Consider the following 14,431-nt stretch of genomic DNA (forward strand, 5'->3'; position numbering starts at 1 on the left):
CCAGTTTTTGACTGGAATGCCCAGTTGAAAAGGGACCCTGGTGGCTCCAGTTGGCACTGCTGACCAGGCCATTAAAAGTCCAGTCGGTGGTGCAGCAGGGGCTCCCTACCTACCCTGGCTCCGCATAGCTCCAGAAGCAGCTGCCAGGTCCCTGCAGCCCCATGGCACATGGGCGGCCAGGAGGGCTCTGCACGCTGCCCCTGCCCCGAGCACCGACTCTCATTGGGAGCTGCAGGAGTAGCACCTGCAGGCGCAAGGGCAGCATGCGGCACTAGGGTGACAAGATGTCCCGATTTTATAGGGACAGTCCTGATTTTGGGGTCTTTATCTTATATAGGCTCCTATTACCCCCCACCTCCGTCCCAATTTTTCACACTTGCCGTCTGGTCACCCTATGTGGCACCTCCCTGGCAGCCCATGTGCCTATGGGCTGCAGGGAGCTGGCAGCCACTTCCTCGGAGCTGCGGTAAGCGCCACTGGGACCCTGCAGCCCCTCCCACACCCCAACCCCTGTCCCAGCCTTGAGCCCGCTCCTGCACCCGAAACCCCCCTCAGCCCTAACCCCCAGCAAGAGCCCACACTCACTTCCACGCTCCAAATCCCTCGGCCCACTACTGCACACCGAACACCTCATCCCCAGTCCCACCCGAGTCCACACTCCCCCTGCACTCCAACCCCTGCCCCAGCCTGAAGCTCTGTCCTACATCCTTAACACCTCATTTCTGGCCCCATCTGGAGTCCACACCCCCAGTCCAGAGCCCATAACCCCCTGCATCCCAACCCTCTGCCCCAGCCCGAAGCCCTCTCCTGTACCCCAAACCCCTGCCCCAGCCCAGTGAAACTGAGTGAGCGTGGGAGAGAGTGTGCAACAGAGGGAGGGGAAAAGGAGCTAGTGGGGAGAAGGGGCAGAGGTGTTCGGTTTTGTGCGATTAGAAAGTTGGCAACCCTAGTCCCAGCTGTGCTAGAATCTATCTGGCTGCTGCCTCCTGCCCTCCAGCTTTCTCCAGAAGAGTGAGTTAATTGGATAACAGTGTATGCTGCCTACATTAAACCATGAAACCAGACACCACAGCATGAGGGCATCCAAAATTACTATCCTTCTGGACAACAAGGCCTGGGCAAGACTTTCTATGCACTTTGTCAACGCTACTCTATAATTATTCAGAAGAGTCCACGTGGATAAGGCAGAAAACTCCCCTTTCTTCTCAAGAGGTTGAGCATTCTGACTTAACAAAACGGTCTAAGAGACTGGAATCAGAAATAGATCTCAGGTCAGCTGATGAGCAGTGCACTACAGGCCATGACAACACACCGTTTTTTTTTTAAAGAGAATAAAGACTTACACTTGATTTATTAACAAATCAGCAGAGCAAGAGCTCAGTGATAATTTAGCCTTCTCTAGATTCTACAATCTATTGGCTTTTAAACAATGGCAGAATCACAGAATACATGAGGCCATGATAATAGCACAGACCAGAACTTGTTAGTTTAAATTATCTTTACACTGTGGCCATCATGAACTCCCTTGGGATTCTCCCTTGTCGTTCAGAGCCTCTTTAGAAGCTATGAAGCTTCACTTTCAAATTTTTTAATGCTTTTAAATCTTTGTGCTATACTATTATTGTCATCAGAGGGTAGAGCTTCTAAAGTAGCTTTTAAAGTTTTTTTTTTTTAAATGATTCCAACTTCCTTTGTAAAGTCTACTGAGATCTATACATGAAAAGCACTATATAAGAACTAGGAATTCTTATTATTTATTATTATTATTTCAAAAGTTTAAAAACAGCCATGAGAATTCACCACCAACCTAAGAAGACTGCAGCATCATATGGGAAAAAAAAATCCAGTGAAAAAATATTTTGTAAGGAGGGAGTTCCTGGATGTGCATTCTACTCTTTAATAAAACCTCTTCTTGAGAGCTGGAAGCATTCAATCTTGTGCATCACCAGGCATGCCAATTACTAAAGTTCTATCCACGCCCTGTTATATTTTATTGTTTACGTACCATTTTCCTCTAGAAATTTTCAAAAAAAATTAATACTACTAGAAATAAAACTTCAGGGGATAAAAAAACTTGTTTTACAGAATGACTGAGTTTGTAGCACATCAAAACAGAAAGCAGATATCCAGTTGCAAATTCAGTAAATCTAGGCATGACTGTAATGCTATTATTGAAATAAATTCAAAGTTGCACAGCTGAATTTCTAACAACGGACTGTGGGCACCTACATACTGTTACTACCCTTATTTTTTAAAACATTCTTCAGTTTCTACTCTCATACTTTTTTTTGGAAAATGTATATAATAATCATGAATAAATGCTCTGATACAGAAAGGATAAATCTTGTTATTGTTCTCCCTTAAGTTTAGACTGTGTGTATGCACACACAGAGAAAGTGATTTATTCCCAGCAGACTCTATTAGGTTTTATGTAAATGTCAAGACTCTGATCTGTTGACTTCTATAAATTAGTGCTCCTGCCATCCCATCATGCCTGAGCCAGTACCCTAATTCTACATAACCCTGAATTTTCTTTGAACTACTAATTCACTAGATATGCACCATCTCTGTATTTATGTTTGTATGTAGGGGTTGTTTTTAGTTTTAGAATCAATATGTCTTCTTCAAAAATATTTTTCCTCTGCAATGAATTTTCTTCCTATTATGTCATGTTTTCAGGGGCAGCTCTCGGCATTTTGCCGCTCCAAGCAGAGCAGGCAGGCTGCTTTCGCAGGCACGCCTGCAGGAGGTCCGCGAAACTCTCCACAGGCACACCTGCAGGAGGTCCACCGAAGCCACAGGACCAGCAGACCCTCTGCAGGCAAGCCGCCGAAGGCAGCCTGCCTGCCACCCTCACGGCGCTGGTCGAGTGCCCCCCGCGGCTTGCCACCCCAAGCACGTGCTTGGCATGCTGGGGCCTGGAGCCGCCCCTACATGTTTTACCAAAAAAAAAAAAAAAAGGCAGCCATCTAATTAGATAGTTTTGAAGCTGCTTATGAATCTGAACTCGAGAATGTGCACTGAAGTTGAGCCTATAATTTTTGAGTGTTAATCATCTTTTACTTTGTTTTCAGAATCATCATTCTCCAATTGTAAACTATAAAGATTGAATTATTAATTCACATTGCTTATTATTAGCACTCTCATACAAATAGAATTCTTGGAAAATATATGAAATAATCAAAATTATATATATATAAAATTATAATTATATTTTTAGAATTATATTTTATATTTTAGAAAGATTGGCACACATTACAGTGACAGTAAAGGGGTAGTACACAACACTTCTATGTTTAAAATGAGGAAAATGACTTTCTTTGCAATCCTATTTATTTTTCGGTAGTTCTATTCCACATAAGAAATAAAGGGCATAAATATAAAAAGCAGAATTACTTATCAGACTTTTTTGAGGACTATCCAGTCTGAGCAGGTAGAAATGTTTGTCAGAAGTTACACTTATATTTTTGAAATGTAGGTTAGCCTTACACCACACATAAACATTTCCAAAGGGACTTTTCATTGAGCTATATAGTATGGTGGATGTAAAAAAAATATATGGATAGTTCCAAATAATGAATGAGGAGCTGTGGACCTAGGATTGTGCATCACATAAAACAAATAGAATACAGAAATGAACACCAGCAGCCATACTGGTGTGCCACAGGCTCCAAAAAGACATCAGTTTCACAAGGAGAATATGATAGGCATTGGTCAAACCCAGATGGAAGCCTGTGTCCTTAAAAGTACCTTGGGTCAAGATCAGATCAGTGATGAAAATCAGATTTTGGAATGTGAGACTAATATATGAAACTACTAAAACTGCTAAAAAAAATCAAGAAAAAAAAAGGACAAATATATCTTGATGCTCTTGTTATCAGTGAGTATAGGTGGACAAATTCAAATAAATTACATTTCAGAGAAATGTATCAGAGATCATAATCTACTGTAGGAAAGCAGATGATAGCCATGAAGCTGGCATAGAAATTCTAAAGCTGAAAAAAACCCGAGCAGGTACTAAGCGAGTGGGAATCATTAAATTAAGGAATTACTGGAACTTGTTTTCAGACTAGATTCTTCAAAGTAACAGTCATACAATGCTATGCTCCAAACCAGGAAAAGCCTGGGAAAAAAATTGATTTTTATGATTTTTTTATAGGATGTGTTAACCAAAGTTCTCAAATATTATATCATAGTGACTATGCATGATTTTAATGTAAAGGTTGGAAGTAACAATAATTGGTTGGATAAAGTTATGGGCAAGTGCGTCAGGGATTTGGACATGAATCAAACTGGTGAACAACTAGCAGAAAGTTGCAGTGTAAATGACCTACTGATAAGTGGAGCAACACTCCCTTCCCACATAAAGAAATCCATAAAGTGACACGGAACTCCCTCGATGGTACTACAAAGAACCAGATACATTGCTTCTGAATTTCAAGGAAGTTTTGCAGCTCACTGGCAGATGTACGTGCATACAGGGTAACAGACATGGGAAATGACCATAATCTTTGTATCATTAAATTGAAGATCAAGTTAAAGAAGATGAAGAAGGGTAAAAAAAGGCCATGAATCAAGAGCGCAAAATTAGAAGACCCAGACACAAAAAGTGCTTTTCAGCTGGAACTGAAGAACAAGTTCAGTGTTCTCATGGAGTCAAACTGAAGAAAACAAAGTCACTGATACTATGTGGGAAGATATCAGAGAATGCTATCTAGAAAGTGCAAATACAGTCTTAATAGCAATGAAATTTAAAAGGTATGGATGGTCTAGTGATGCACTTGGGAAACAGTGGAAAAAAGAAGTGTAAAGCAAAAACTTACGAATGCTAAGACAAGAAGAGACAAGCAAGTGGCAAGAAGAATACAGAGCTCTAGACAGAAAGATAAAAAGGAATGTTAGAAGAGATAAAAAGGCACTTATTGATAGAATCTGTCAAGAGGCTGAAGATGCCAGCCAAAGAGGTGAATTTACTACTTTGTATAAAACAACCAAACACTAAACAGGCAACTTTAGCAGTATTGGAGCCCTATTAAAGATGCAGTACTTTAGTACAGAACAAGAACAAAGGAAAAGATGAGAACATTTTCAGGCTGTTTTAAATAGACCAAGGGCAAGTGAACTACTAGAAATGCATAATGAAGACCTACCACCAGAGCTTGATATTGATTTAGAAGACATTACAATGGAGTAAGTTAGGAAAGCCATCAGTAAACTTAAAAATGAGAAAGTGGCTGGAGAGAATAACATTACCAGACAGATACCTTAAAAAGTTATGAAACAGCCATCTATGACTTTCCTTGGGTTTTTGGATAGAATATGGAATAAAGAAAAGAACTCAACCAAATGGAAGAGAGGCCTTATTGTAAAATTGCCAAAGAATGCGACTTTACCAACTACAATAACTGAAGAGAAATTATATTACATTCAGTGTCTAGGAAAATCATGTGCAACATCATCCTGGGGTTTGAGCATTGGCCTGCTAAACTCAAGGTTGTGAGTTCAATCCTTGAGGGGACCATTTAGGGATTTTGGGCAAAAATCTGTCTAGGGATTGGTCCTGCTTTGAGCAGGGGATTGGACTAGATGACCTCCTGAGGTCCCTTCCAACCCTCATATTCTAAGATTCTCCACCTATAAAACATTTTAAGAAACATATAGATCTCCAACTTATAGAAAAACAAGCAGGTTTTAGACCACTGAGATAATGTGCAGACCATATTGTTGTTCTCAGACATATTACAGAACAAAGTGTAGAATGGCAAGCCCCTCTTGTGATAAATTTTATAAATTTCCAGAAGGCTTCTGACAGTGTACACAGAGACAGTCTTTGGAAAATTATGGCATATGAGAGAATACAAGCAAAAAATGATTAAATCGCAGACCTACATGATAATGTTGAATGTGCAGACAAAGATGGTGACAAAAATCAATCAATGCTCTGTAGTGATAACTGGAGTAAGGCAAAGTTGTATTATGCCCCCACTATTGTTTGCATTGGTCACTGACTACATCATGAGGAAAGTAACCACAGAAGATAAGCAGTGAATTTTATGGACAAATTATAAAGCATAATTTGATGACTTTGTTTTTGACAGACATTGTCCTGATTAGTCAACATATCATGTAATGGAAGAAAAGACCCAACTTTTGGCGCAGACAAGAAGTTAGCTTGTTCATCAGCATGGGAATGGCAAAAATATATGACCATCAAACACCCCAAAAGCAACCATCAAAGTAGATGGAGAAAACAATGAAGAAACACCAAAAGAACTAAGTTATTTTACCTCAGATGTGCCATGATGTTGACACTATGCTACATATCAAGCAATGAATATCAAAAGCAGCACAACTCACATAAATTTGAAAAGATTTGGAAAAGTAGTATGATTGGCACTAACACAAAACCATGAATTTTTAGCACTGGCATCATGTCTGTTCTCATTCATGAAGCAGCGTCATGGAAATCTACAACAGAAATTGATAAGAAGATCAACCCATTCCAAAGTTAAAGCCTGCAAAAGATTTTCGGAATTCACTGGGAAGAGTTTCTTGCAACATCAGAAATTCCAAGAGCAGACCAATCTGAAGCATTAAACATGGTATGAAGAGGAAGATGAACCTTTTCAGGACACACTTTAAAGATGCCATCAACATAATTTCCACATCAAATGATAATATGGAGACAACATGAACAGAGAAAAAGAGGGTGACCTAGAGAAACATTATGCAGAATAACAGAGCAAGAAGCCAAATCCATTAACGTGACACCCAGAAGCCTGAATAGACCAGCACAAGACTGAAATAAGTGGCAGAAAGTAGTGGGTGCCTTATGCACCAGAGGATATGAGAGGATATAGAAATAGAGAAGACAAATATAAATTTACATTTAAGGGGTTATACTTGTATACTGGGGAACGCTAATTTTCTACAGTTACTATAGACACTCTCTAATGTGTCTAATATAAATGTTATGTTAATGTGCACAGGTGGCAATTCACCTGCAAAAGAGTCAAGAAATTCCAAGTTTTGGCTCCCATAGCAACTGTATCACAACTTCTTTTACATTTTGGCATGAATCCCATGAATCCTATGTCCCAGCATAAAGCCTGAATAAACAGGTTTTATGCAGAGTGCTCCTTGGGAGCTACACTGAACAGAATCCTTCATTCCCAAGACATGGGAAGGAAATATTGCAGTTCATGGGCTGCAATAGCCTCCATAGCCCTCCATATGCAAAGTATAGCCAGCAGATCCACACAGACATAGGTCCCCCATTCTTGTTGGTAGAGAGCAACAAGGGGTGGCAATTTCTCCAGCATAAACTCTCTAAACTATTAGAAGAGAATATATCACATGGCTTGAGGTTGGATAGACTAATAGAATGTCATTGCTTCCAACTATCAAATTTCTCTTTAACTAAAAAAAAACGCATAAAAGTCTAAAGAAAGGGTAGAAGGATGGGAGGGTCTATGTTTATCAGAGAACAAAAATTACAGGTAAGTAATTTGCTTTTCCCCAGAAGTTAATTATGGTAAATCTACTCCATGTATATTCTATATGTAAAATAATTACATAAAATATATCTGCAACAAGAAAACTATATAAGAGAAAACTTGCACAAATCAGGGTTGCATAATAATACATGTAGAAATTCCATTGTGATATTAAATGAATAATGTTGACAAACCATACAGCCTACATATTACTGATTACACAGACACTTCCAAAATGTGTTAAGAAGTGAAAATAAATATGTAAGCATAAACAGCAACACAGTTTTTGTACAAGGAGACAAACATTGCAGAATCCAGTATTCAAACCAATATTTCTTACTCATGGAAAGATAAACGTTTTAAAGTCCACCGGACACATAGCATTTAAGAAAACTTTGGACTCATGAAAATTGAGTAATTAAAAAAAAGTTCCCCTGTTTTGAAGCCCATGTTCTCTGAGGACTTACGGCAGAGAAGAAGGATGGACTGGGGGATCCATACTGACTACAATATCTCAAAGAAACAGTTTCTATAGATTAACCATTCTTTCTTTGTGAATGTGTCATCATGGATTCCACTGTAGACAGCTGGCACAGAGCATCCTCTTCAGGATGGCAGGCACGAAGAACACCAGATGCATTAGTCAAACAAGGATGGGAGTACTGCTCTCCTGAATCTGGTATTGGATCTACCAGTCAAGTGCAGTGCACAGTGTTTTACAAATGTGAGCAGACTGCTCCACCTAGCTGCCTGGCAGAGTTCAGATACTGGAACATTTCTGAAACAGGCCAAGGACGTTGCTTGAGCTCTGGCAGAGTAAGCCTTGATAGTGGGAGAGGTATATTTGACAGCTGGCAGCAGCGATCAGACACAGTCTAAGTTCTCTCTTGCTGCCACAGATAGTAAGAGGGAACTGTGGGAGAGTTGTGGCTGCTATGCCCTTTTATGTTCTTGAACCGGAGCACAAGAAAGCACAGGACATTGATACTAAAAAAAGTTTCAAAGAAGAAGGTGGTGATTGCTGGTGCAGTAGGGCTGGATATTATCTGGAAGGGGAAATCAGAGAAATACAGTGCCAATCTCTCCTAGACTCCAATGCCCAGGTAACCATTGCACATACCACTGTCACTGAGAGGAGTCATCAAACCTATAAATTAGCTGTCAGGGTGGATAACAGAGTAATGCTTCAAGTTCTGGGAATGTGGCACACAGTCGTCAAGCTCCAGGTTTTACAACTAACCTGTGAATTCCTTTTGGTAAAAGATGGCACTCAGTATGCCTGATTGGGACTGACTTCCTGAAGAAATACCATGCTATTGTGAATTTCACCAACTGTTCCCATTCACTGTTGGGAAGGTGATTTTCCCTGTTCACTACAGATGGCCATGTGGAAGTGTGTGGAGTGGTGATAGAAAAAAAATCTGATGGCACCTCTAAAATTGAGATGATTATCCCAGGCAGATCAAAGGGTTGGTGCCAAGATGATGAAGGCGGTCTGATTGAGCCCTAACCTTCAAATAGGCTGGAGCTCCTCATTGGACAATCAACTGGTAGGAGCTGGTGTGGCTAGCCAACATGTCAACAAAGCCATTGGTCGCGTATCATGCTGCTCCTGCAGGAAGATCACAAAACCAAGACCCCAGCTGATGTGAGGAAACTGAAACCAGATTAGGGACAAGGCAACAAAAGGCTGGGAAGAAAGGCCCAGAGAGATGCAGAAAAGTTAGGACTTGAGTTCAAGTTTAAATAACACAGTCTGGAGCTTGAACAGATGTGAACAGTACAGGAAGTTTTGTTAGAATATGCAATTATATTTAGTCATGGTGACCCACCATCTGGGATGCCCTGGGTTAATAAAGTATTGGATCAGTTCTGGGAATGCCAGACCTATCAAACAAAGTAGTGGAAGGATCCCCATCCATTTTCAGCAGAAGTTCAAGCAATAGGTTGAAAGAAATGGAGGAGAGTGGGCTCATTAGGCTCTCTCTGAGCCTGTGGGCTGCTTCAGTGAACACAGCATACCATGTAGCAATCCAGAACAGCAATTGCAGTGGGCGTTCTGTTCAGCCCTGGGTTGCAGCATGCCCATTGAAGACAGAATCTTTCGGAAATATAGCTACTAAAATCTAAGATGTCTTTACTGAGCATGTGTGACATGCAATTTTTCAAAGGATTATGGGGGCGCTAGGGCGTTTCAAAGGAAAGAGAGTCAGAATTTTTTCAGATGGACAAAACAATGTATAATAACTGAACTGTTCTACTTGAAACTTTTCAGACTAATTTAGCCCAAGGCAAACACCCAACACAAAATTTCAGCCCAAATGGTTAAAGTTTGGCAAAGTGATAAGAAACTGAAAATAGGGTCTTATAATTGGCGGAGCTGGGCAATCTTAATAACAGGCAGTGCTGCCAGCTCTGCCTAGAATAGAATAGATAACTGAGTAATATGTGCAAGAGAGAAGGAAAACAAGCAGCCAGGCAGTATGTGCAGTGGGTCACTGGGAGATGGGAGTAGGCATAGGAAGAGAGGAAGACCAAGTTGTGCTGGAAGGCACTAAAAGAGTTAACTTCAGAAGAGTCGCTACACCAGGAAGTAAAGCTGATTCTGCTGTGTCACTTTTGGATTATCAAGAAATAAATCTTTGCTGACACCACACTTGCTTCTCTGTGCTCCTTGCTCCTAAATGCACTCACACCACAACACAGATGGAAGAGGAAGATAACTGGAGAAGGGGACCAGGTAGAGCTAATTGAGACAATGTGACTCTTATTTTCCTCCTGCAAGGGAAAGAACACATCTCCTTAAACACAGTAAAAACACAAGTAATTGTTGTAGTTGCCACAGGGAGATAGTGTAATTGCAAGTAGGATTATAAATGGAAGGGGACGTGGCCCACAACATGAGTCTTTTTTTTATGAAATGGTCACTTTATTGCAAAGTTAGATAATCCTTTATATGGCTAGGATTTAAACTTACCCATAAAACTAAAGGTTAAAAAATATGACAGAATACTGTAGATGTACATCCAACTAAAACAGTTGCAGAAATATACCATGCAGAAATAAATGTATTAATTTTAAGGCAAAAGTTCTATCTGAAAATATTTAAACGATGTGAATTCCTCTCCTATTTTCTCCCAAGAATTATTTCAAATGACACTATAAGGAACAAGCTTTTAACCACTGAATTTCTCTCATTCACTTACAAAACTGAAACCAATAAGATGTCATTAGAGATGTGTATTTAACCACACATACTGCCAAGTATGGAAATTGCAATTAATAAACTTACATAGCTCCATTTGTGTAGACTGTGTCACTTCCTTCCACATACTGCACCTGTGCTGGGTAGACATGCTGTACCTGCTGCACAGTCTGCACCTGCTGTACCTGTAAAAATAAAACAAAAACAAAAAACCATCAGGAACTTTATGGGACATGGAATTTTGCAAAAAGAATGTCCACTGCTAAATGGTTCTAATGGTTACTAAGCAATATGAAATAGTTGGGGCACATGTCTGTTCTAACAGTTATTAAACAATAGAGAATGTGACAGCTGTGGGACAGGACTGCAATTACCACATTATGATACTGACATCTCACAGCCACACTCTTCGGAGTGCACGTACTCTTAGTGACAAAGTCAGAACCACCTGGAAAACAGTGGACCATATATATTTGCTCCTTCACAACAGCAGCCTCCTGGAACTCAATCCAGTTCCTTTCTATTTAAATCATAATCTACTCTCAAGAGAACTAGGGAAAGTGGATGACAAGTGTGGGTTGATGCTGTTCATCTATTCTAAGCATTACATTTCCTAGGTAAGTAAGTTTCCTTTGGCCTTGTCTACCCTAGATTTTTGCTCCAATGCAGCTACACTAATGTAGCTGGGCTGGTATAAATCCCTAGTATAGATGTGATGCACTGGTGTAAACACTGGCTTGCATTAGTGTGATATATCTGAGTTTCTAATGGGGGTAAGCTGCATCCGTGTACATCACTTTTTACATGAATGCTGTGAAACTAGTGTAACTATATCAAAACCCCCAGTACAAATAAAGCCTTTCTCTGAGTATTGAAAGCAGTTTCCCCACTTAAACCCACCTTTGCACTCCATTGCCGCAGGTGTCACCTACTTCAGTAGGCTCAGAACACAATTCCACCCTATATCTAGAACCCAAGTCAAAAAACTAAATGTTGCATAAATTTATGAATTGAACTTCAGATAGCAACCTTCCTATCTCAGTGACAGAAATATTTCTTAGACATGCTGTTGTCAGGCAGCCTTGGACCTGGCAGAATATGCCTTAAGGCCTCCCAACACTCCAATCCCCCTCTAGCATGGTTCTCATTTCATTCTGTGGCTCATCAGGAAGGACTCTTTCAGAACTTCTCAATTAGAACATCCCTATCATCCTGACTATCTCTGCAAAATTCTGACTATAACAGATTTTTTCTACTCTCTCTTTTTTGGTACTGACTCATTCATTTAGAAAAGAGATTTTGTGACAGATTTATAGGAACTCTTCCCCATATTGACTATAAAGCCTAGATTCTGAAAACAAGCTCAAACTTAAATATTGCTGCTAAAGTTTGATAGAAAAAAATGGAGGTTTTTGACATGACCCTTTCTGAAGGTTAGATTAATTAGTACTTACCGCCAGAAGTTTTGTGAAATATTTCCTTTGTGAACCATTTATACAAAGACAGTACTGCTCTTGCACAGCCTGTTCTTTTGGAAAGAATACCTGACCTATTATTTTTCAAAAAAATTTAATCAAGTGGTAAAGGTGATTTCTTAACATATGACAAGACAAGGCTGAATATGTTTACTCTCCAACTAATCATTGGCCTTATAAAAGGGAGATCAGTAAAGAAGTGAAATGATGAGACCACTATATAATCCAAGAAAAATTGTCTTATTACTTGCGTTCAAAGCAGATTTTGTGCATGAAAAGAGGTAATACAAATTATTGCATCGCACAAAAATCTCTGTTCAAGAGTATTCAAACCTAGTGATGTTTTCATCCTCCTTGAATTCCTGTGCCCTCTATCTTATCCTAAATTGTTAACCCAAATCATAATTGCTCTACAAGCATTGTTGGAATCTGATCAGTGAAGTCTATGAGAGTAATTTCAACAAGCTTTGAGTCAGTCCTGAAAGCACACTTTTCAACCTTCAAACGTGCCAATATGTTTCATAAGCCATCAAAATTTGCAATTTGCATTTTGTTTCACACGATAAGTGACAGAAAAATATAATAATTTTCAAAAATAACGTCTGTTTTTAAGGATTTTTTTCTCCCTGTGTGAATCATATAAACAAGTTCTGTAATCTGAGATTTAAGAAGAAAGACAAGTTCCATAGTTTCATCCATATTTTAAATAAAAAAATTGTAGCAGGATAAATATGACTTTTAAAAAAAATTATACATTCTGGCACTCCTACAGCTTGTTTATTAATTCAATATGCTGAAGTATAAAAATCCTTGCAGCAGTATGAATAAAAAGCAACAGATAATGCTCTACCTCCTTTGCCACCTTGCCAGAGAGCATGCTTCAGAATAAAGGTGGGAGGATGTATGTTGACTTATTTAAAAAATATAATGAAACCCTGTTAGGAGTTCAAAATGTTGTAACTAGAAGGTTTCATGGCAGCTGGAAATGACAGTTGAGTGACATCCAGAGTCTGAAAATCAGTTGTTCAGAGTTGTAAGCTCTCAATGAAGCCTTCAGAAAATAAAAGGTTCCTTGCTGGGTCAATATTAGCGACTTGATACCACTATAGAAAAACAACCACACACACAGCCAATATTAGAGACTTGATACTACTATAGAAAAACACACCCAGCCACACTGGTAGAACTGCATATATTCTGTATAAGCATTTGAGGAGAAAATGTAAAAGATCAGGTAACTCCCAAACAGGTTTTATTTTTGAAGTTTAAGAAAAACTTCATTCAAAACTGAATTTAGAGCTGGATCCAACACATTTTTAGGGAAAAACCATGACTTCCTATAACCAAGATACTTAAATGGTCTCTTTATGGTGATAAGTTAGAAATAATATAGCTAAAAAGCCTTTGTGATGGCCTTTGTTGTGGAAAATTCTGTCTTGAAGAAAACCACTTTAAAGAAGTGTTAAGCCTTGTTAAATAATCAAGCTATATTCTATTTTAAATTATATATTTATAAGGAAGCATATGACTTTTTCAGTTAGAAAAAGTTCATTCACTACCAAAGCCAAATCTATGTTAAACCTCTTGAGAATGTAAAAAGCAACAATGAGGCCTGTGGTACCTTAAAGACTAACAGATGTATTGGAGCATAAGCTTTCGTGGGTGAATACCCACTTCGTCAGACGCATGTAATGGAAATTTCCAGAGGAAGGTATAAATATACAGGCAAGACTCAGTCTGGAGATAACGAGGTTAGTTCAGTCAGGGAGGGTGAGGCCCTCTTCTAGCAGCTGAGGTGTGAAAACCAAGGGAGGAGAAACTGCTTTTGTAGTTGGCTAGCCATTCACAGTCTTTGTTTAATCCTGATCTGATAGTGTCAAATTTGCAAATGAACTGAAGCTCAGCAGTTTCTCTTTGAAGTCTGGTTCTGAAGCTTTTTTGCCGTAAGATGGCTACCTTTACATCTGCTATTGTGTGGCCAGGGAGGCTGAAGTGTTCTCCTACAGGTTTTTGCATATTGCCATTCCTAATATGTAATTTGTGTCCATTTATCCTTTTACGTAGGGACTGTCCAGTTTGGTCGATGTACATAGCAGAGAGGCACTGCTGGCAAATGATGGCTTATATAGCATTGGTGGACGTGCAGGTGAATGAACCAGTGATGATGTAGCTGATCTGGTTAGATCCTGTGATGGTGTCGCTAGTGTAGATATGTGGGCAGAGTGGGCATCGAGGTTTGTTGCATGGATTGGTTC

The 14,431-nt window shown here is 39.5% G+C and overlaps 1 protein-coding gene across 3 annotated transcripts in view; it reads right to left on the reverse strand.

Moving 5' to 3' along the window:
- RFX3 (regulatory factor X3) overlaps positions 1-14,431 on the reverse strand; it is a 126,197-nt gene that overhangs the window by 75,607 nt on the left and 36,159 nt on the right. For all 3 annotated transcript variants that reach the window (XM_030566805.1, XM_030566806.1, XM_030566804.1), the window contains exon 3: positions 10,789-10,886. In XM_030566805.1, the coding sequence (XP_030422665.1) occupies positions 10,789-10,886 (98 nt within the window). The remainder of the gene's footprint in view (positions 1-10,788; positions 10,887-14,431) is intronic.

This window comes from Gopherus evgoodei, chromosome 6 (assembly GCF_007399415.2).
Source record: "Gopherus evgoodei ecotype Sinaloan lineage chromosome 6, rGopEvg1_v1.p, whole genome shotgun sequence".
NCBI classification, from domain to species: domain Eukaryota; kingdom Metazoa; phylum Chordata; order Testudines; family Testudinidae; genus Gopherus; species Gopherus evgoodei.